Source organism: Miniopterus natalensis, chromosome 11, assembly GCF_054644295.1.
Source record: "Miniopterus natalensis isolate mMinNat1 chromosome 11, mMinNat1.hap1, whole genome shotgun sequence".
In the NCBI taxonomy this organism is placed as follows: Eukaryota; Metazoa; Chordata; class Mammalia; order Chiroptera; family Miniopteridae; genus Miniopterus; species Miniopterus natalensis.
This window is the reverse complement of record NC_142091.1, coordinates 74,519,428-74,540,914: the sequence shown is the minus strand read 5'-3', so window position 1 is coordinate 74,540,914 and position 21,487 is coordinate 74,519,428. Positions and strand designations below refer to the sequence as shown.

The window sequence follows — 21,487 nt, the reverse complement described above, 5'->3', positions numbered from 1 at the left end:
GAGCACTTAGGGATAACCTGATCTCATTGCTTTATTTTACAGAAAGAAAGAGACTTAAAGTGAAATAACTTGTAAGTGGTAAAGCCAGGGTTAGAACCCAAGTCTCCTGCCCCTGGGTACCCTAGGGTTAGAGCACCAGGGTGTGGGTGAGAGACTGATTCTTAAAAATGGGCATCAGGTCTCGATCAATGAAAACATTTGGTGCCAGATCCTACCTGAGGCCTGCTTTGAGGGAAGGAGTTGTGTACCCACCCCCCAATCAAAGTAGTGTGTTATAGGACAGAGAATGCGATCTTGGGAAGAGGGGCTAGAAGTGACCAAGATGGAGCCACTTACTCTTCTTGAACACTACAACTAAGCAGAAAGAATCCCTAGGCAGAAGGGGAGGGCCCATCAAGGTTCCTTCTGCCCTGGCAGTAATGGGCTGGCTTAGAAGATCAAGCTCTCTTGCATGTAGCAGGAAAACGGTTCTTGGGACCCAAAGTGTGCTCAAGAACTAGCATCAGGTGTCCAAAAGGAGCCTTAATTTCTGAAACAGGCTTGGTCCTGTCCATACAGGTGTTAGCAGCTTCCACTTCCTCATAGGTAACTCTCTTCAGCTGTCCCAACAGAGCCAAGCACCTGCTGCCCAGTGCAGACTTGTTCCCCTGCCTACCAGCCTGAGGGGGTAGTGGGCAGCTAACCCAGTTGCCCAGGCCCTGCCCTAGGAGATGAGGGAGACAACACTGGCCTCCCTCCTTTCCCATTCTTCCTCCCACCCTACCCCAAACAGGCCTGTCTCAAGACACATGGGAATTGTGAGGAGACTGGAAGGGGTAAAGAGAGGCCAGACTCCTCTTGTAACCACTAAAGAACTGGACTGACGGGTAAATGGCTTTATCATAAAATCGAAAATAATATGAAAAATTTTTATTTCTAAGTACAAAGCCAGATACTGTTAAGACTATGAAAAACTGGCCAGAGGCTGTGAAAGACAAAAAGAAAACTCTCTTTGGCCTGGTACCCAGTGTCCCAGGGCCTTGCCATGGAGAGAAGTGGGGGGAGACTCCAGCAAAAAGACTCCAGCTGGCTGTAGGGTATGTGAGGGAGGCCAACCTGCCAGCCCCATCAGAGGGCCCAGCTCTCTGCTCTTCAGAGCCTCCCAGGACTAGGGACTGAGGACTGAGGGCTGAGGTTATTCTAGACCTTTGGGGATCACTGGTTCTCTGGCCTAGAGGGCCCCAGGAAAGAAAGTGGGGTAGGGATAAGGCAGGCAGGAATGGTGAGGGAGGGAGCACTGGGAAACTCTGTTTTATTCCATGGCTGCAAGTGTTTCAGGCATTGGTTAAGAATGCCCCCCAAAACACCTTCAGTCTCTCTACCATATCCCCAATTACAGAGAAAGTCTTGAGCCCTTGGACAGGTGGACATGGATCTGAGACTTAAGGCTGTAGGAGCTGAGGCTGTAGTGATGGAGGCCTGGAGCCTCCTGGGGAGGAGCTAAGAGGAGTGTGGACAGGCTGACAGGAGTGAGGGGTGCTCATCCCAGGAGCTGTGTTCTATTTGTGTCTAAGGGATGTGTGAGGACTCAGGCCTCACCCTCCTCCCCACTGCCATCCACGCTGGCCTGCCTCACCACCTTCCTGAGCCTGGGTGTGGAGGAATAGCCAGCCTCCCTCTGCTCCTGCTCCTGCTCCTGCTCCTGGAAGGCCCGAGTCCGGCTGGCCACCAGGGCGGCGCTATTGAGGGCAACCACAGACTGGCGTGACTTCAGGGCAGGCCAAGGCCCCTTGCGGACCCGCCGGCCTTCCTTGGCCTTTGAGACCTGAGGGTAGGGCTGTGGAGGGTCTTCATCTGAAGATTCGTTTGAAGAGAAAACCTGGAAGGATGAAAATATAACAAAGAAGAGTCATGGAGTACAGAGCCTGGAAAAGGGTAGGTGCAGAATGTTTGTTGACTGAATACAAAAAAACTGAGTTACTCATGAGTCACATTCCCCTAGGAGGGAAGACAACATCCCAGCCCTACTGCCCTTGCTCCTTGGCCCTCACCTGTCTACAGCTGCTTTCTGGCTCCAGAGGCCCTCCTTCCCCAGCGCTCCCGCACCTGCCATGTCACTGAGGCCCTCACCTCCTCCTCTTGGCCCCTCTGCCTTTAGACAGTCAGTTGTGAAACACCTTCCAGGTGCCAGGCCCTGAGCTGGATGTGGAGTGAGGACAGCCTGCCTTTAGGAACACCCACACCCATCCATCGACCATCCATTCTTCCCATCCTTCCACACCCAGTGCCGCCACCTCCAGGAGGGCTCTTCCAAATGTTCCCTTTCTCTATGAGATGAGCCCTCCTCCCCCCAGGTCAGCCAGGACTCTGGTCGCATCAGCGCTATAACCCCTCTGCGCCGCCTCCTTTACCGTGCTGCATCTCAGATTTGGGAGGTGCTGCCACAATCATCTACCCCCATCTAGAGTCAGCAGTCAGCGGCCTAGCTCCTGGCCTAGGGAGGATGCTTATTGCAGGGCTGGGCAGCCCTGCCCCCTAGGAAGCAAGTCCTTTTGTTGAGCTGAGAGCTGCCTGCAGCCTGCAGCCCCTAGCCTGGGGATGACTCCCAAGGAGCCCTCTGGATGCCCCTGGCCCCAGGACTGCTCTCCAGCTCCATGGAAGGCAGCACTCACCTGCCCTCACTAGGTCTCAGCTGCTCTGAGGGGACCAAAGAGAGCTGCCCAGGTGCCCCTTGCTCAGGGCTGAAAGTGGAGCACCAGTCCTGGTCTTTCTCCACGCTCCTGCCCCCTGCCCCCTGCCCCCTGCCCCTCCTCCTTTTGGACCCACCCCACCTCAGCCTGGGCTCCTTCCTTAGCCCCAGCCTTACCTCTGGCAGGTCACCAGCTCCTGAGGCGCTTTCCAGCTCTGAGGGGGGCTCCAGGAGGCTGATGGACCTCATGACCCCGCGGAGGTTGATGCGGGGTCTTGGCCCAGGCTCTTCTTTTGGGGATGCCTGGCTCTCCTCCAACCCCATAGCCATCACCTCCCCACTGCCCCCGGGTTCTGGTGGAAGAGGTGGGAACGGTGTAGAGACCTCGGGGGCCAGGGACTCCTCTGGGGAGGCCCCAACCACTTTCTGCTCCCAGACATGGCTCTGCCGGCTGTGAGGAGGTGGCCCTGAGTCAGCTCTGAGTGACCCAGCAGCCACCCCAGCACCCACTCCCACCACCCCTCTCCCTTTGCCCACCACTCCATACCTGGCAGTTAGGATGCCCTGGTAGGTCTGCAGCTGGCGCAGGAAGCCTGGGTTGGGGCGGGCGATGGGCCGGAGCTCCTGCACGTGGCGCAGAGCCTGCTCCAGGCTCCAGCCGTACTGCTTCATGGCGTAAGCTACCACCGTGGCCGCTGAGCGGCTGACGCCCATCTTGCAGTGGACTAGCACTCGGGTGCCCTGCGCTCTGTGGAGGTGGGACATGGTCAGCCCCCTTCCCTGTCCCCTTGCTGCGAGGAGCCCTGCAGCGTGGGGGCTGGGCATGCCGTGGACAGACTCACGCCCAAGCAGAGGAGGAAGGAAGGAAGGACCCTGAGGGTCAGAGCAACCAGGAGGCGGGCATGGGAGCTCTGGATCTGGGGGGTAGGCGGGGGGGGGGGGGGGTGCTGACCTTGCGGCCTCCACAAAGCGGTGCGTCTCCTTCCAGTGAGGCAGCAGCTGGGCGGACTCCTCATCCCAGAGGCGCACGTTGTGGTAGGTGAAGCGCTCGGGGTAGAAGTTGTCGATCTCCCTGGCCATGTTCAAGATGTGGCTGACCCTGCGGCAGGGAGTGCGAGGCTAGGCTGACGTGGCCAGGCACTCCAGGCTCAGTGGCCAGCGGACCGGCCAACTTGGGCGTTTCTGTTCAGTGCTTGGTTCTGAGTCAGGTGGGGGTGGCACAGTTATGGTGGGAGGAGGTGATGCCTGTGGCCCCGAGCCGATCATTTCACCTCACTGGGCTTGTTCCCCCTCTTGTCCAGGTAGGTGCTGGGGTCGATTGCAACACTGAGCCTTCTGTTATTCTCAGAAGTCAGTTTGAGAACAACTGCTGAGCTAAGCTGAGATTGGGTGGGTCTGCAGCAGCTGGGTGGCAGGGGCCATAACAGGAGGACAGATGACAGGAACTTAAGGGCACAGGCAGCCAGCTCCCCCCAGGAGAGGGGCACTTCCATCCCCCTTACAGTGTGGGGAGGGAGAAGAGTGGGCCAGGGCGCTGCCAGCAGGCCAGCAAGGTGGCTGCTCTGGCCTGGCCTACAGCCATGCTGAGGGGAACAGCCCGGGGGCAGAGTTAGAAGCTGAGTTAGCAGCTGCTGAAGGCAGTCTGGGGGTTTCTAACCAGGTCGCCCCTTGAGGTGACGCCAAGCAAGGGGGATGACAGATGGTGGGCAGTCCCGAGGGGGCTTGGAAGCCTACCTGTTTCTCTGCAGCTCCTCCAGGTTCGCTGCATTCCACTCTGAGCCCTGCGGACAGGGAGAGAAGCATCCTTCTCCCTCAGCCGGGCTGCAGCCCTCCTCACCTCCCACCCCCGACCCCGCAGCTCACCAGGTAGAGGTGGGGGAAGATGCGGGAGGCCCGGTCTCGCTGAGCCATGAGCAGCAGCATCTGGTTATCGATGAAGTCACGGTACTGTTGGAGAGGGCAGCCCAGGCGCAGCTCCAGGGCCTGGCGGATCTGCAGGCAGGAAGGAGAGGTTCCTGATGCCCCACTCTTCCATCCAGGGCTTCTGAGGATAGTACCCATCCCATCTATACAGAATTGCTGAGGCCAAGCATCTGGGACTGAGTTAGGACAAGAGGAAAGCTAGGGGGGAAGGCTCCAAGGAAAGGAAAACTCTAGCCTCCAGCTGGAGGGTCCCTCTACCCTATCCGGGCCCAGCTTCCTCCCTGGCCCTGGCACCCTGCTCACCTCTTTGGAAGTGATGCTCTCCAGGTCGCTGGTGTCCAATACCTTCCACAGCTCGGCCTGGATAGCCTGCTCCATCTGCTCCTGTTCCGAGGACCTGGAAGCCAAGCCCGTCAGTCCAGGGGCCCCTTCCCTGTTCTGCCATGGCACCCCCCCCTTTTCCTCCCCTTCCTGCACTGACCGGCCAGGCTCAGCACTGGGAGGCCGCAGAGACTCCAGGTCGGCCATGGCCATCCACTCGTTGAGACAGCTCTGGTCAGAGCTCAGTCTGTCTTGATAGTAGCTGGCCCAAGTGAGGGCACTGCCTCCTGGCACAAGACCACTGCCTAGAGCCGCCTCACATGCCTGGTGCAATACCTGGAGTGTAGCCCTGGGACAGAAGAGAGGCTGGATCACACTGTCCTCCCTGATGCCCCTACCAGGACCCTGTAGCCACCTCCGAGGAAAGGCCATCCCGAGGTTGGACTACCCCAGCTCTTACCACATGGTCTGGATGGAAATCGGCTTAAAGATGCAGTTCTGCCCACCAGACGTCACACTGAAGCCCCTGAGGAAGACCAGGTAGGGGTGGGACAGGCCCCTGAGAGGCCCACCCACTAGATACCTCATGAGGCTGGTCCTCAGAATATGTACACATCATTTGAGCTTCAAAATAAGCCTACTTTTGTCAGATATGGGGTGGCTGAGGCCCAGAGAAATTAAGCGACTTGCCAGGATCACACAGTGAACTGGAAGTAGAGCTGAGACACCCAGCCTGGAGTCTGTAGCTGTTCCCCAGGGCCCCACCCCTCCATCATATACATCACACCCTGTGGCCTCTCCCCTCTCCTTTCCCCTCTCTCCAGTTGCCATCTCTTACCCATCTCCATCTAGGTACACCTGGGTATCACTCCAAAGAGGCAAGACCAGGCCCAGGGTGCAGCTGGGGGAGCTGGCAGGACACAGAAGGAAAGCCATTGTCCCCCAGTGCCTCACTTCCTTGCCCCCCTCCCTTCCTCTCCCTGCTCCCACCTGCTATCAGGGAAGTCCACCCCCAGGAGGACTGTCTCATCCTGGCTCACACGGTCTCTTGTGGAAACTACCAGCAGGTAGCGGAGCCGAGGAGGCCGTGCTGCCTCCAGCTGGGCTGCCTGAGGAAGATGGGGAGAGAGAAGCCCAGGGTCACAGTGGCCTGGAGGACCCTGCATCCTCCACCCCCACCTGGACACACACCTGGGCCTAGAACAGACCTGCTGTCTGCTCCTGCCATGCCCATTCCCTTCTTCCCAGACAGCAGATCAGTGGTTACATTCTGGTGGTTCCTAACTTTTGGACTTTACGGTCCAACAAAATGTTTTTAAAGATTTTTCTTAAAGGGGGGGATGTGTGGGGAAAAAGGGGCAAATGGGCCTGACAGAGATTGCCCATGTTTTATTTTTGCCTAGGAAGGAGGTTTAAAATAAACCCTTTCACTTGCCATTACCATCATTTCTTTCAAGAAATGTTTCTCACCAAAGAAAAATGAAGGACAAATCTCACAATAAAAGACGGTGTTTCGATGGAAGAAATTCAGCTTCACAAAAGCCTGCGCCTTCTTTTTCCCGTTTTTGCTGCAGTGAGATGTCCCACAGGCATCTGGGAGCTAGTCCTCGGGCTCCCACCTGTGTCCCACCCCCACGGGCCCCTCCAGCACATCAGCTGCCCGGGGGCGCTCAGCAGGCCCCCTGAGCGCGGGTCCATTTATGGGCAATTCGCACTGTCGGGGAGGTCTTGCTGTGGTTGCACAGAAACCTGCCCCTGTGTAATCCCAGTTCTTGGACCTAACTGGGCCCTATGGGCTCATGCAGAACAAACCTCCCTGTCCTTTCCCAGCCCTTTGGAGACCTGCAGACAGGACCTCATCCTGTTAAGACAACTCCAGCAGGGTTGTCAGGGTTTGGGTAACCCCTTCACTCCCCCAGGGTGCCCCCTGCCCTCATAATACTGCTCACTGGCTCCATTCTCCCCCCAACCAAGGGGTGGCTCTCTTCCCCCTCCAAGGGCTTTGGAGGGCCCCTCACCAGGCGGATGTCGTCCTGAGGCCTCAGCAGCTCCACCATGAGGTGGAGGTGCTGGCTCTGCTCCTGCTTCTGGGCACTCTGGGGCCCAAGCCCGTTGTCTGTCTGGTCCCCGTGGAGCTGCTCTTCACCCGAGGGTTCCTCTGCTGGCTCAGGGCTGGGCTCAGCTGTATCTCCACTGTCCCCTCCGTCCTGCAGTCCCAGGACAGCCCCATGGAGCACTGCAAAGCTCTGCCTGGCAGGGCAATGGGGAAACCGTTAAGGTCTGCCGTACCCCTTAGGACAGGGGTGCATCAGAATCACCTGGAGGGCCTGTTAAAACAGGTGGCGGGCCCCATCTGCGTCAAGTCTAGGTATGGAGTGTGGAGGCCTGAGAATGTGAATTTCCAGCCAGTTCTCAGGTAATGTGGCCACCACACTTTGAGAGCCACTGCCCTGGAGGCTCTTGAGCCCCCAGCCCATCTATTTTTGTCTGAGGGGACTGGGCATTGCTCTCTTTCCCTTCCCACCTGCCTAACTCAAAAGATGCTGTAAACCTGATGGGGACCCAGGAGTCCTCAGGCCCTGTGGTCCCATCCTGCCCTTTGGCTGGTGACCACTGGCCTGAGCCACGGTCTAGGATAGTGGGTGAAGGAACCCCAACTACCCAGGAGAAAGACAAAAACAAAGGCAGCCAGGCCAGAGCTGCAAGCCAGCCATGCCCCTGGGAACACTGCGCCACACATCCAGTAGTTGGCTGGGCTGCGAGCCCTCCAGGATGGCAGTGGCCAGTGCCCATACCGAGCAGGTGCTCCATAAACATCAATCCCCCTGAGCCCTGGATGGAGGCGTCTGCGTTGGGGGGAGAAGCTCACCTTCGCTGGAGCCTGCTTCTCCGCTTGGAGGCCTGGTCCTGCTGGGAAAGCAGCCCCCAGGGCAGAGTCAGGGGATGCTGGGGTGGGGGGAATTTCCCCCCCTACCCCTGTGGGGAGTGGAACCAGAAAAGGCGTCAGATACCCTTCCCACCCCAGTCTACTCCCCACCGGGGCGCTGGGGGAGTCTGGGCCCAGGTCCAGGTAGGGCAGCAGGGGGGTAAAGGTGGGCGGAGTGCTAGAGTTTGGCCCACATCTGGGCTACGAAGGGGGGAGGGCCTCCGCTGGCTGGTCTGGCGCCCAGGGCTCCGGGTCTTGCCTTGGTCAAAGTTCCTGGGAGCCTCAAGATCCCCCCAGGACCCTCCAGCCTGAGACCTGGGGTCCCCCTCCCCACACCCCCAGCCTTGAAGAGAGGCTGCCCGTAGGCAAGACGCGCTCCCCTGGGCCCAGCTGGCAGCCAACTGCGCGGGCAGAAGCGCAGCAGAGCCAGACTCACCGTGGGTCCCACAGGCGTGGAGCAGCCGCTGGCCGGGGGCGAGCGGCTCACTGTGACCAGAGCCATGGGGTCAGGCCGGGGGCACCTGGGCACAGGGCCCTCCCACAGCCACACGGACGGTCCCTGCCCAGCAGGACCAGGAAGGAGAGACCAGAGCTCCCAGGGCTGGCACCTCCTCGGGGGCGGCCCTTAAAGGGCCAGGCGCCCGGCCAGCCCGGCCTGCGCAGCCAGCACCCCGCGGCCGCCGCCCCTCCCCTCCCGTCTCCCCGGGCTCTGCCCGCCTCGCCCCCGCCCCCCAAACACGTTGGGGGCGGAGCCGGGGGCTGGGCGCAGGTGCGGAGGCCACCGACCGCCAGGGACGCGCCAGGAGGCTCGGTCCGTCCCTCCCCCAGGGAAGCACCGGCGCCCTCGCCCGCCGTGCCCCGCCCTGCCCCTCCCTGCGAGGTCACCTGGGCTCCGTTTTGGGCCTCAAAGGTTCGGTTACCTAACAGAGGTGGGTCCCAGGGAAGGCAGGACTGGGAGCGCAAGTCTTAGAGAGGATTAGGCACGGTGGGTCCTAAGTTGGGGAGCACCCCGAACGCATTTCCCCATGCTCGCTGACCCCTGCGCCCCGGCTCTGCATGAATCCCTGGGAGGCGTGCAGAGCTTCCGGGGAGGCCAGGAGGGATCTAGAAGCAACCCCGGAGGCTCCCAGGGGATCCTCAGGGCCACCTTGGAGGTGAGCAGGGCAGGGCCCGCAGGCTCACAGACGGAAGCGACTGGCCCAAAGCACTCCCGTAGAGTATGCCAGTCAGAGCAGGGGCCCAGGCTCTGTCTGTCAGTAGAGTCTGAAGGCTCAGTCTTTCCCACTCCTGACAGGAGCACGAGTGGGTTCTGGGAAATCCAGACTGGGTGGCAGGAGGAACCTCGATCTCAGGCAGGTGGGACAGGGCTCGGGAATTGATGCTTATGGAGCACCTACTCTGTACCGGCACCTGACACATGTTGGCTCATTTTACCCTCCCAACACCCTGGGGGCAGGGGTGTGGAAAGGGGCATCATTTTACAGCTGAGGAAACTGAGGTTCAGAGAGGCTAAGGAGTGTGTGGCCAGGATTCGAACCCAGGTCTGAGGCCATCGCCCATAGTGTCTCCCCTCAGCTTCCCCCCCATTGAGCAGAGCAAACCTGCCGCTGAAGATCTCTTTATTTCCATCTTGGTCTCTAATGCAAGCTTACCCCCAGGGCTCCAGGCCCCAAACTCAGCAGCAGACAGTTTATAAATAAATAAGTTACAAAAGCGGGTGGGGGAGTGGCCCAGACAGCCCTCCCAGGGGCTGGGCGCTCGGTGCTCGGTGCTCGGTGCTCGGTGCTCGGTGCTCAGTGCTCTGTGAGTGAGAGCCGCAGGATCCGCTGGAAGTCCTCCTCCTCCTGCTGCCCTTGTCGCTCCCGCTCCTCCTGTTCCCGTGAGGACAACTCCAGGGCCAGGCGAAGCTGCTCCTCAAAGCTTGGGGGGGCCGGGGCCGGGGGTGACCTATGAGGGGATCCCGGGCCCCTGGGCTCTGTGGACATCCGCAGGCTTTCCTGGAGGGCCCTTCCAGGGAAGGCGGGAGAGAGAGAGCAGACAGGTGAGCACCAAGGCGGGGAGAGGAGGCCAAGGGCTGGGACATGGCTTTGAAGGACAAGGACAGGGTAGCTGGGGCCTGGGAGGCCAGAAAAGACAAGGTGGGGCCCTGTCTTCCCATCCCACATAACGCCTTTGGCGGTGCGCAGTGTTGCTGATGGAAGGTGACCGTGAAAAGGGCATGGGGTCCTGGGACCAGCACCTCCCTGTTACCCAGTCCCCCAGCCAAGGCCCTCCTGGCTGGCAGGTCCCTGAGGTAGGGCAGGGCTGAGACATGGGTCTAGTAGCACCCAGAGGACCTCACCGCTCCAGCTGAAGCTGCTCCTCGTATGCTGTGGCCTGGGGAGGAGGGTGGGTGCCAGGCCGGGTGTTGGTCAGGGCTTCCCAGACAGTCACCTGCAGCAGCCAGAGCCCAGAGCTGTCACCCCTGCCACCCCTGCCCATACCCGGGGCCCAGCCCTGCCCACACCCCACCTGCTCTGCCTCTGTGCCCGCCTCGAGCAGGCTCTGCTGGATGGCGAACTGCAGCAGGTCATCGTCCTCGTCGCGCAGGGGCTCGCTGCGCTCTGCGCCCAGCACGCTGTACCCCTCGGGCACCTCGAACACGGCGGGGTCCACCTCGCATGGGAAAGGGCTCCCTGGGGCGGCAGAGGGGCCATGCTCAGGCCCCAGGGCTCAGACACCAGCTAGTGTAGCCCCTCCCTCCACACTAGTACCTGAGGCTGTGACAGCAGGGCCAGGGGCCGGCACCCACACCGAGCTCAGGGGCTCATCACAGCCACACAGGTTGCTGAAGGTGATGCGGGCGTTGAGCACATGGAAAAGGGGAATCTCTGTGAGGAGACAGCCAAGCCTGAGCCACTGTGGCCATAGACCCACCGGTGCCCGGCCCCTGCGGCACACCCACCCCACTCCCTGGAGTGCCTGAGGCCGCCCTGCTCCCCCACCACCCTCTCACCAATCTTGACTGGGAAGCCAGGTGGGAGGCGAAGGGTGATGAAGTCACGCAGCTTGGCAAAGTGAGCGTTGCTGATGGCCATCAGGTCAATGATGGGCGTCACCTGGTCACCCAGGGAAAGCGGGTGCTCCTCGCTCAGCCACAGTGTTGCCTTGAATCTGCCCAGCCAACCGCAGGACATGGGTCAAGGAACCTCTAGTGGCCCCTCTGCTAAAGCGCACCCGCTCCAGACACTTGCCCTTTTTTTGCCCCCTGCCTGGCCTGGGGTGCCTTCTTCTCTGCTCAGCTGTCCCTGCCTGCTTCCCCAGAGCTTGTGACCTATGGCTGGAGCTGCCCCCAGACCCTGGGCACAAGCTAGAGCCTATGGTAGCTTGTGCCAGCTCCGCTGGTCTAGATTAGGGCAAGGCTGGGCTGCTGGCTTCAGTCTGGGCCTTGTCCGCAGCCCTGACCTCCTCAGCCCACAGCTGGCCAGCCCCTCATACTCTTCAGTCCAGCACAGCCCACAGGTCAGGACTGCCAGGGTTCGAATGCACTGGGTGACCAAAAGAGGTGCCTGGGATGGTGCTGGGCCCATCATAAGCTCTGTCACGGCTCATCAGACCTTCCTGGTGCCCTTGTGAACAGGTGGTCAGGTGTGACTTCTCGTTTACTGAGGAGACCAGACCCTCGGAGGGGAAGATAGTTCCTTGGGCCACAGAGCCAAGAGGTGGCAGAGCTGTGGGCCCTCCCCACTCTGCTCCAAGCTGGCCACCAGCAAGTGCTTATTAAATTTAATAGAAAACCATACATGGGTGGTGTTGCTCATTCATTCGTTCATTCCCCAAAGAAGAGTGACCAGTCCTCTGGGCCAAGCCCCGAGCTGGGTGCTGAGGACCAAGGATAGGACAGGCCTGGCTCCTGTCCCTAAGGAGTGGAGTCTAGAGGGAAGTCAGCTGAGTGAGTGGGTCCCCTACTCTGGTGGGCCCATGTGTGACAAGAGTCTGTTAGAGCTCAAGGGAACCAGGTAGGGTCCCTGTTGTTGAGAGAAGTTCCCAATTAGCCCCCAGACCTCACCTCTGTACTTTGCTGGACATCTCGATGGGGCGGCCAATGTTCCGCGACTCAAGGCTGAAGTTGGGGTCAAAGTATTCATCGGGGGAAATGGCTGTAGGGTTGGTGGGGCTGGCTGCCTGCTGCACAGGAACCTGGATGGGCCCCAGGACCCTGCTTAGTGCTCAGGACAGCACCTGCCTGGCCCTGCCCAGCCGTCCCCAGTGCCTGCCCCAGCCCCGGCTCACCCCATTGTGGGAGGAGTGCTGCTGGGCCATCCCGAGGAAGGACTGGAATGGAGTCTTCCCCCCTAAGGAGAAGGGTGAGAGCCCATGAAGGGACTTTGGGCCGCTGTCCCCAGACTGCCCCCACCCACCATCCATCCTGGGAGCCTCCTGTCAAGCAGGAGACTGAGCAGATGTGAATGGGGTGATCCCCCAGCTTTTCCCAGATACTCTGGCACCCCAGACTAGGGTGACCCCCACCACATGGTGTGACTGGGCAGCAGCAGGCGCACCTGGGTTTACCTTTGCTCCTCGACTTGTCCTGATCAGAGAGGTGCTCCGTGCGTGTGCGTGTCACCAGCTCCACATTGGTGGCACTGTACACCTGGGGAGCAGGGGGGAAACAGGGAGAGCTGGGGGCTCAGAGCCTGTTCCCCACATTCAGCATCACCAGCACAGGACCCAAGTCCTCCCGTCCCCAGGAACAGATGAAATCTTGCTCCCCAAAGTGGAGAAGATGGCAGGGTCTAAAGCCCGGGAAGTCACTAATAAGGGGAAATGGTCCTGGTTTCGTCTAATTTGGGTGGGGGCCATGCTGTGGGTGATCCCTACGTGCTCAATAGGGGCTGGGTGCTTGGGCCCCACTGAGTACCCATGGCCACACGGGGCTTCTGGAGCCCACAGGCCCCTCTGACCCTCCCTCCGCACGGGTGGGTGTGGAGAGTGAGCACAGCTCCTAGGCCCTGTCTCCTACCCCAGCCCCCACCACTAGCCTCGCCTGCCTTGGCCTCATAGCCGCTAACGGTTTCCATCTTCTCAGATCGCCAGCCCCAGATGCCGCATTTGTTCCTGAAACAGACCAAACAGGAGTTCATGAGGACCTGCGCCCCCCCAACCCTGGCCAAGTCTTCCCTTCCAAAGACCCCTCCAATTAGCCTTTTCACTGTGAAACACGCAGGGACCTTGAAGAGGATCCCTGGGCAGCTGGGATAACTGAACAAGGACTGAGGGCTAGAAAGTACTGAGGAGATATTGTTAATTTTGTTAGGTGTGATAATGGTGTTTGGGCTGGGTTTAAAAACATCCTTATATGTTAGAGTCACATGCAGAGCATTTACTGTTGAAATGATATGCCATCTGGGATGCAAAAAGGTGAGGAAGGATAGATTCAACAAGAGTGGCAAAAATGTTTATACATGTTGAATTTGGTGATAAGTATATCATACTATTCTTTCTTCTTTCACATATATTTGAAATTTTCCATAATAAAAAGTTAAAAATAAAAGTATGTCTGATTCAACAATAATAGGCTTCAATGCCTCCCTTTCAATAATGGAGAGAATTAGTAGGCAGGAGATCAATAAGGAAACAGAACAACACTATAAACCAGACTTAACAGACTTCCTTAGAACACGCCACTCAACAACAACAGAATACACATTCTTCAGGATAGACCATATGCTAGGCCATAAAAGAAGCTGCAATAAAATTTAAAGGAGAGAAAGCACACAATATGTGTTGTCCAGTCACAAGGGAATGAAATTAGAATTCAATATCAGAAAAAAGATTTGTGAAACTCAAAAGTATATGGAAAGCAAACAACACACTCCTAAATAACCAAAGGATCAAAGAATAAAAGGCAAATCAGAAAATACTTTGAGATGAATGGAAAGGAAAACACAACATATCAAAACTTATGGGACACAGCTAAAGTACTGCCGAGAGGAAAATTCGTAGCTGTAAATGACTATATTAAGAAAGAAGAAATCTCAAATCAATAACCTAACCTTCCATATTAAGACATGGGGAAAAGAGCATACTAAACCCACAGCAAGCAGAAGGAAGGAAATAATAAATATGAGAGTGAAAATTAATAATATGTATTTCATTAATTTTCACTCTAATATTTATTAGAATAGAAAAACAATATAGAAAATAAATTAAGCCAAAAGCTAGTACTTTGTAAAGATCAACAAAATTGACAAACCTGTAGCTAGATTGGCCAAGAAAAGAGACAAGATTCAAATTACTAAAATCAGAAACAAAAGAGGGGCTATTGCACCCTAGCTGGTTTTATTCAGTGGTTAGAGCGTCGGCCCACAGACTGAAGGGTCCCAAGTTCGATTCCAGACCAAGGGCACATACCTCAGTTGTAGGCTTGATCCCCAGCCCTGGTGATTGGGGTGGGTGTGGGAGGCAACTAATCAATGTATCTCTCTCACATCAATGTTTCTCTCTCCCTTCCTCTCTTCCTCTCTGTCCTTTCCACTCTCTCTGAAAAGCAATGGAAAAAATATCCTTGACTGAGGATTAAAAAAAAAAAAAAAAAAGAGGGGCCCTTGCTATAGACATTACAGAAATAAAAGGATTATAAATGGATACAATGAACAACTGTTTCTAAACAAAATTATATAATTTAGATTAAATGGACAAATTCTAAAGGGACAAACATCTAAAGAGTTAATACCAATTATTCACAAACTCTTGTAAAAAAATAGACAAGGAAGTAACACTGCCTAACTCAACCTATGAGGCATTGCCCAGATACTAAAACCAGACACAGATATCACAAGAAAACTACAGACCAATATCCTTTATTAATATGAATATAAAATACTAGCCAACCAAATCTAGCAACAAATAAAAAGAATCATACACCATGACCAAGTGGAACTTATCCCAGGAATACAAGGTTGATTCAACATCTGAAAATCAATCAATATAACACATAGCAATAGAATTTTTTAAAGTTACATGATCATATCAATAGACACAGAAAAAAGCATCTGACAAAATTCAAGCCCTTCATGGTAAAAACACTTAACAAAGCAGGAATAGATGGAAACTTCCTCAATCTGATAAAGGGCACCCACAACTAACATCATACTTAATGGTGAAAGACTGAATACTTTTCCCCTAAGGTCATAAACAAGACAAAGATGTCTGCTCCTGACACTTCTATTCAGCATTTTATTGGAGATTCTAGCCAAAGCAATTAGACAAGAAAAAGAAATAAAAGAAATCCAGGTTGGAAAGAAAGAAGTAATACTATTAAATGATGACATGATCTTACATATAAAAATCATAAGGAATCTACTAAAAATCCATTACAACTAAAAAATGAGTTCTTTGAGATTAGCAAGGTTGCAAGATATAAGATCAATACACAAAAATTGACTGTATTTTTATAAATTTGCAATGAAGAATTCAAAATGTAATAAAGAAAACAATTCCATTTATAATAGTATCAAAAAGAATAAAATACTTAAATTTATCAAAAGAAGTGTAGAACATATACAGTTGATCCTTGAACAATGCAGGGGTTAGTGGTGCCAACTCCCATGCAATTGAAAACCTGTTAACTTTTGACTCCTCCCCAAACTTAACTACTGTCAGCCCTTTGCATCCATGGAGTCAACCAACTGTGGTTGGAAATTTGCAGTTGGGAAACCCTGGTTGAAAATTTGGATCAGAATCCCATCTGACTTCTTTGTAGAAACTGACAAGCTGAATCAGGAATTCATATGAAATTGCAAGGGAATCAGAATACCCAAAATAACCCTGAGAAAGAAGAACCAAGTCAGAAACTCACACTTTCTGATTTCAAAACTTACTACAAAGCAATACCAGTTAAGACAGTGTGATACCAGAACAAAGACAGATATATATAGATCAATGGTACAGAATTAAGAGCCCAGAAATAAACTCATACATCTATGGTCAACTGATTTTCTACAGGGGTGTCAGGGCCATTCAGTGGGGAAAATAACAGTCTTTTTAGTAAATTGTGCTGGTACAACTGAATAGTCACAGGAATAAGAATGGAGCTGAACCCTTACTTCCCACCATATTTAAATATTAACTCAAAATGGATCAAAGACCTAAATGCAAGAGCAAGAACTATCTAAGCTTTAAAAAAAATAGGGGAAAATCTTCATGACTTTGGTTTGATTTGGCAAAGTATTGTTCGGTATGAAACTGAAAGTACAAGCAACGAAAGAAAAAATAAACTGGACTTCATGAAAATGAAAACCTTTTGTGCTTCAAAGTACACCATCAAGAAAGTGAGAAGACAGCCCACAGGATGGGAGAAAATATTTGCAAATCATGTATCCAATAAGGGACTTATATCTAGAATTGAACCTTTACAACTCAATAATAAAAAGATAACCCAATTTCTTAAATGGGCAAAGAATCTGAATAGACACTTCTCCAAAGGTACACAAATGGCCAAAAAGCACATGAAGAGACGCTCAACATCATTAGTCATTAGGGAAATGCAAATCAAAACCACAATGAGATACTACTTCACAGTCAATAGGATGGTTATAATCCAAAAATAAATAAGTGACCAGTAACTGTTAGTGAGAACATGGAGAAATTGGAATCCTCATACACTGCTGGTGAGACTATAAAATGCTATAGCCCCTTAGGTAAACAGCCTGGCAGTTCCTCAAACAATTACACATCCGGTTGCCACATGACCCAGCCATTCCACACTTAGGTATATACACACAAGAAAAATGAAAACATATGTCCATACAAACATTTGTACACTAATGTTTACAGCGGCATTTTTCATAATGGTCAAAAGGTAGAAACTACCCTAATGTCTATCAATGGACAAATGGATAAACAAAATGTATATGCACACAACGTATTCGGCCATGAAAAGGAATGTGTAGTTAGTTATATGAACAACTTGGGTGAACCTGGAGGACACAATGCTAAGTGAAAGAAGCCAGTTACAAAAGACCACATACTGTATGATCCCATTCATAGGAAATGTCCAGAACAGGCGAATCTATAAAGACCGAAAGTAGATCAGTAGTTGCTTAGGGCTGTGGGAGGGGATGAGGGGATGAGGGCATGAGAGTTGATAGGTAAGAGATACAGGGTTTCTTTCTAATGTGATGAAATGTCCTAAAATTGACAGTGGTGATGGCTCCATATCTGTGAATGCACTAAAAAACACTGAATTGTACACTTGAAATAGGTGAACTGGATGGTATAGGAAATTATATCTCAATAAAACTGTTTGGGGTTTTTAAGTGCTTCTGAAGTCTGTTATTGGAACTGGGGCATATGTAGTCACAGAAATAACACTCTGGCCAGAAGGGTCAGGTTCCTAGAATCTGGCCCAGACACAGCTCTACTACTGATGAGCCAACTTTGGTACAAACAGCTGTCCTGAACCACAGCCTAAATCCTTGTTTTCATGGGAAAACATGCAAGGTCAGGAGTTGAGAAACTGGGGACACCCTGACCTAGCCCCCTCCCCAGGAAGCCATCTGTCAGTATAGACAGGCAAAGTGGGCTCGAAGGTTGCCACAGGATGCACATGTGACCAGTCTCAGGGGGACACTGGGTCTGCAGTGACCACCCCCCTCATCTAAGCAGCCTCTGCAAGTGGCTCAGCCTCCCAGAGGCCTGTACCAGGAGCCTCAAGGGCACCACCCGCAGTGTGGCCAGGTCCCAACTAACCTCTCAAAAGCCACATTTCGAGTGTCCAGGTGGGTGGAAACAATAGGAGAGGTGAGGCGACTGGCCACATGCTCCTCACTGGGCCGCATGGCAGCTAGCAGCACTTCTGGCTCATGCACAGCGAGCCCCAGCGTCTCAGTGTGTACCACCTGCCGGTCATGGTCCACTTCCATCACCAGGGCTCCCGCCTCTGCCAGCCAGCAGGGATGTAGAAGGGAGTAAATCAGTGCTAGGCCCCAGGCAGTGGGTGGGGGACCATCACGGTGCCCTCAGCCACCTGCTGCTAAGTGGCTGCAGCCTCAGCCTCTGGGTCCCCTCCACCCCCAACCTCCATTTCCACATCTGGAGAGTGGAAAGAAAGGACAGTGGTGTCTTCAGAAGCCACAGGAAAATCTCTGGAACCCGCAGTGAGCCTCCCAGAGCTCACCCTGGCCCTTGAAGATGAAGCTCCTCCGACCACGCTGCCAGGTCATGTGCTCGAAGCCCAGGAGACTGGTGTCCACCCGTAGGCTCTCACCCCGCTTCCATACACGGTACACGTCACTCGGGCACATCTTGGACACGAGGGGCACTGTAGGGGGCACAGAGGTCACCAGGGTTCTTTCCCAAAGGTCCCACCCCAGCTCCCTGGGAGCCGAGCAGTCCCCACTCACCCCAGCTGGTAAACTCCCACTTCATCTCCACGTAGAAATCAGGGGCCTGAGGTAGATCAGAGCACGTGTCAGGGCCCTGCCTAGTGCTGGGGGCCAGGAGGCCTGGACAGCTTCTTGTCGGCAGCCCCCCTTCTGGGAGCCCAGGCTTCAGCAAGTCCTGATGCACTGCATGGCCCTGCTATGCCCCCACCGCAACCAAACCCCACCCAAGAAAGCATGAACCAAGTGGTACCCTAAAAAGGCCATCAAGCAATCAGGCTATAAGCATCTGCAGGCCTGGGGGCAGTCTCAACCTGGCCGATGGCTCCCTGGGGGACCTGAGAGAGCTCTTGCCTGCTCTGGGTCCCAGAATCCTCATCTGTAAAGGGGGCACAAGGACCCCCTCTGGGCCTGCCCCTGGGGTGGGGGGTAGGAGATAGTGTCCTTTGAGAAGGGTGGACAGGAATTCCAGAAGTGCAGGCCACATGGGTAGAGTTGGATGAAATCCTCCCTCCGGAAAATCTGCGTTCACCAGGAAGCCCATGGTCTAAAGCTCTGTTGAGATTTCTGGCACTAGGAGACCCTCAATGCCCGCAAAGGCTTTCCTCCCAAAGGGCCCACTCTTGTCCACGTGGGCCTGTACTCCTCTCTTTCCTCCATGTCCCTGGGCTGGGGTCAAAAGAGGGGGACTTCATCGGATGGTGTTGGGATGGGAAAGCATGCTGCACAAGCTGGGTGCCCTTTCAAGGCCAGGCCAGGCGAGTGTGACCAGGGTGATCCCCATGCAGTCTGTCACAGCCCCCTGCCACGGCACTCCACCCCTTACTGGCCACACCTGTGCCCTGCTGTACCTGGCGGAGTTTGTTGAGCAATTCTGGAATGCCAGCCAGCCTCTGTGTGGCCCTCTGGTAGTCCCGATACTGGAGCACCAGCTGCACCATCTCCGGGTCCCCAGTGCTGACTGCCTCCTGCAGGACTGGGGACACCAAGCTGCTGAGGGGTGCTCTCTTGATGGCTCCAGGTCTGGCCACTGACCAACCCCCGCTATCACCCTCAGGCAAGCCCCTTTGCCCTCTGCAGTACCTGCCCAGCCCTGACAGCTCTCTTTGCCCACGTTGGCATTGTGTCGAAGGAGGACTCTCACAGACTCCAGGTTCCCCAGGGAAACGGCCAGCTCCAGGGGGGTGCGCCCCCGGGGGTCCTCCTGTTCAATGTCGTGCTGGGAGAGATGGGACACTCAGCACAGGGCAAGTAAAGAGAGGCAGAGGTAAGAAGATCACTGGGCTGAAGAGAGTTGGGAGTCACTAGGGGAAATAAGTAAGGCAGACTGGAGGGGAAATGGCAGGGGGTGCGCCTGGTTGTCCCTTCAGGGGTGGGGAAAGGGCAGGTGGGAAGGACCTGCCCACGTCTCCTGTGCTTTGCCAGGGACAGAGCTGGGGGCCCAAGTGGTGGGGCCTGGTCAGGAGAGGTGGAGCTGCGGCTGTCAGAGTCTGGACCGGCCTGGGAACCAGGACCCGCTGCTGCTTCTCAGCCTGGCGCGGGGCTGGGTGCAGGGTGCAGCGGGCGCGGGCGCGGCCGAGCGCGGGGAGCCGAGGCCAGAGGCTCGCGCGAGGGGCCAGGTCACCCCCGCGGCTCCGATCCGCCTGGGCAGGGTGCTGGGCAGGAGCCGGGGCCTCCGGGATGCAGGCCGCGGCTGTGGGCGGGGAGCCCGCGCGCGGCCCGGGCGCCGGCGGGCCTCACCTGGCGGCTGTGCAGCGCGGCCTCCAGTTCGCGGTGCCGGTTCGCCCAGACGAGCCGGTGCAGCGGGAAGGTGGGGCCCGGGCCGGCCATGCTGGGCCTCAGCGCCGCATCCCGGGCGGGCGGACGGGCGTGGCGAGGGCGGGCGGGCCCTGCCTCGGCCTCGGGCCCGGCGCCGTCCCCTCGCCTCGGGTCCCCGCGGCGCCCCAGCTACACCCGCCGCAGCCCGGAGCCCCGCGCCTCCGCGGCAGTGGCGGCGGCGCAGGTGGCGGGGAGGGCGGGCCCGGAGGGCGGGGCTGAGCCGGGGCGGGGCGGGGCGTCCGGCCCCGGGCCCCCGAGCCCCCTGCAGCCATGGCAACCGCCGCCGGGCCGGCCGCGCGGGGGTCTGGAGGGGGCGCCGCCGGGCCGCCGAGCCCCGCCGCGCGCGGGGGCAGCGGGGCCCGGTCTCCACCCGGCCTCGGCGGAGCGAGGGTCTGCGGAGGGCGGACCGGGAGGCGGGGCCTGGCTACAGCTCGCCCGGGGCCTGCAGGGGGCGCGCCAGGCCCGGCGCAGACCCCTCCTTGCGGGTCCCGCAAGAGAAGGAGGGGCCGGGGGTGGGGCGGGCGCGCTCGGGGCGGGGACTGGGACCCCGGGACGTGCGCGCGCAGCAGGTAGCCTTTCTGCTGCCCCCGGGTTACCGTATTTTTCCGGCAGCCCTGCGGGTCCCCGTCCCCCACCCCCGCTTCCTACCCCGGCACACCGCCGCTGCCTAGCGTGCCTGCGTTCAGGCGAGAGGTGGGGCGTGCTGGCTCCCCTCCCCGTCACCGTTGAGATGCCCCTAAATGATGGCCAGCTTAGCGTGAAGCACCCTCCCAGGGACCTGGGCCGGTGCCTGGTGGTGGCCGCAGCACAGGACTGGGCCCAGCCATGCGGGGAGTGAGGAACAGGAGGGCGAGGGAGTGGGGAGAGCAGGCTGGCTGGTCCTCATGGCGTGGAGGACTGTCCACCCTGAACGGCTTTCACCCACCCCGTGGATCCCTTTTGCCGAGGCTGCCCTTTGTTGCCAATGTCAGGAGAGGAAGGAGAGTTTCGAAATCAGAGCGGGCCCCTCCACCCACGCCGGAACCAAGGTGCAGGCCTCCCGGCTGAGCACTGGCCTTGTTACCGGGCTTTAGCCCTGGGGGGTCTGGTCCTGGTCTTGTTGGGTGATGAAGCAGCCACCAGGCTTGACCAAGGCTAACCCTTTGGTCTCAGTCCCCCTGTTAGTAAAATGACCAGATAGTTTGATCTAGAGTTTGAGATGAGTCTCTGGGCTGGGAAGCTGGTTGCCATTTACACTCTGACCTCTCACTTGGCCCAGTGGCACCTGTGCTATCTGCTATCACTTTGCCACCCCATCCTGTGGTGTTATCAGGTCATTGTAACGTCCTTGGGTCTAACAGAGGCTCGAAGGCCTCTGATTGCAGCCCTCATCAGCCTCCACCTACCCTTTCCCCAGGCCCTCTTCCCCCCCACCTCCCCACCTCCATCGGACAGGACTTTCTCAGGCCCAGCCTCTCCTGATCTCTG

General features: G+C 56.3%; 2 protein-coding genes across 3 annotated transcripts; both read right to left on the bottom strand.

Annotated features, from left to right (window-relative positions):
* Window positions 1-894: 894 nt before the first annotated feature.
* Window positions 895-8,443, bottom strand: SSH3 (slingshot protein phosphatase 3). 2 transcript variants are annotated; one of them, XM_087822024.1, is made up of 14 exons: window positions 8,275-8,443; window positions 7,782-7,822; window positions 6,931-7,162; window positions 5,903-6,021; window positions 5,751-5,822; window positions 5,373-5,438; window positions 5,073-5,261; window positions 4,895-4,988; window positions 4,532-4,660; window positions 4,403-4,449; window positions 3,621-3,767; window positions 3,216-3,416; window positions 2,846-3,119; window positions 895-1,858 (listed from the first exon to the last, which is right to left on the bottom strand). In XM_087822024.1, the coding sequence occupies exons 1-14, from the start codon at window positions 8,338-8,340 to the stop codon at window positions 1,568-1,570; spliced, it is 1,968 nt and encodes a 655-aa protein (XP_087678150.1). In that variant the 5' UTR covers window positions 8,341-8,443; the 3' UTR covers window positions 895-1,567. The 2 variants fall into 2 exon arrangements, with proteins under 2 accessions (XP_087678150.1, XP_087678151.1); XM_087822025.1 differs by having other exon boundaries at window positions 7,782-7,819.
* A 1,021-nt stretch (window positions 8,444-9,464) lies between these two features.
* Window positions 9,465-20,074, bottom strand: ANKRD13D (ankyrin repeat domain 13D). The gene is made up of 15 exons (XM_087822439.1): window positions 19,943-20,074; window positions 19,286-19,421; window positions 19,054-19,178; window positions 18,224-18,269; window positions 17,998-18,141; window positions 17,571-17,760; window positions 12,869-12,935; window positions 12,390-12,471; window positions 12,111-12,172; window positions 11,887-12,017; window positions 10,834-10,991; window positions 10,592-10,708; window positions 10,350-10,513; window positions 10,180-10,271; window positions 9,465-9,845 (listed from the first exon to the last, which is right to left on the bottom strand). The coding sequence occupies exons 1-15, from the start codon at window positions 20,030-20,032 to the stop codon at window positions 9,632-9,634; spliced, it is 1,818 nt and encodes a 605-aa protein (XP_087678565.1). The 5' UTR covers window positions 20,033-20,074; the 3' UTR covers window positions 9,465-9,631.
* Between the last annotated feature and the right edge of the window lie 1,413 nt (window positions 20,075-21,487).

Coding starts and splice junctions, on each gene's coding strand:
- SSH3 (XM_087822024.1), bottom strand. CDS start 8,340: ATGGCTCTGGTCACAGTGAGCCGCTCGCCCCCGGCCAGCGGCTGCTCC. Junction 4,661..4,894: donor AGAGCATCACTTCCAAAGAG/GTGAGCAGGGTG, acceptor TCCTGCCTGCAG/ATCCGCCAGGCCCTGGAGCT. Junction 3,768..4,402: donor GAGGAGCTGCAGAGAAACAG/GTAGGCTTCCAA, acceptor TCCCTGCCGCAG/GGTCAGCCACATCTTGAACA.
- ANKRD13D (XM_087822439.1), bottom strand. CDS start 20,032: ATGGCCGGCCCGGGCCCCACCTTCCCGCTGCACCGGCTCGTCTGGGCG. Junction 19,179..19,285: donor GAGCTGTCAGGGCTGGGCAG/GTACTGCAGAGG, acceptor TGGTGTCCCCAG/TCCTGCAGGAGGCAGTCAGC. Junction 10,514..10,591: donor CCCTGCTGTCACAGCCTCAG/GTACTAGTGTGG, acceptor CTGCCGCCCCAG/GGAGCCCTTTCCCATGCGAG.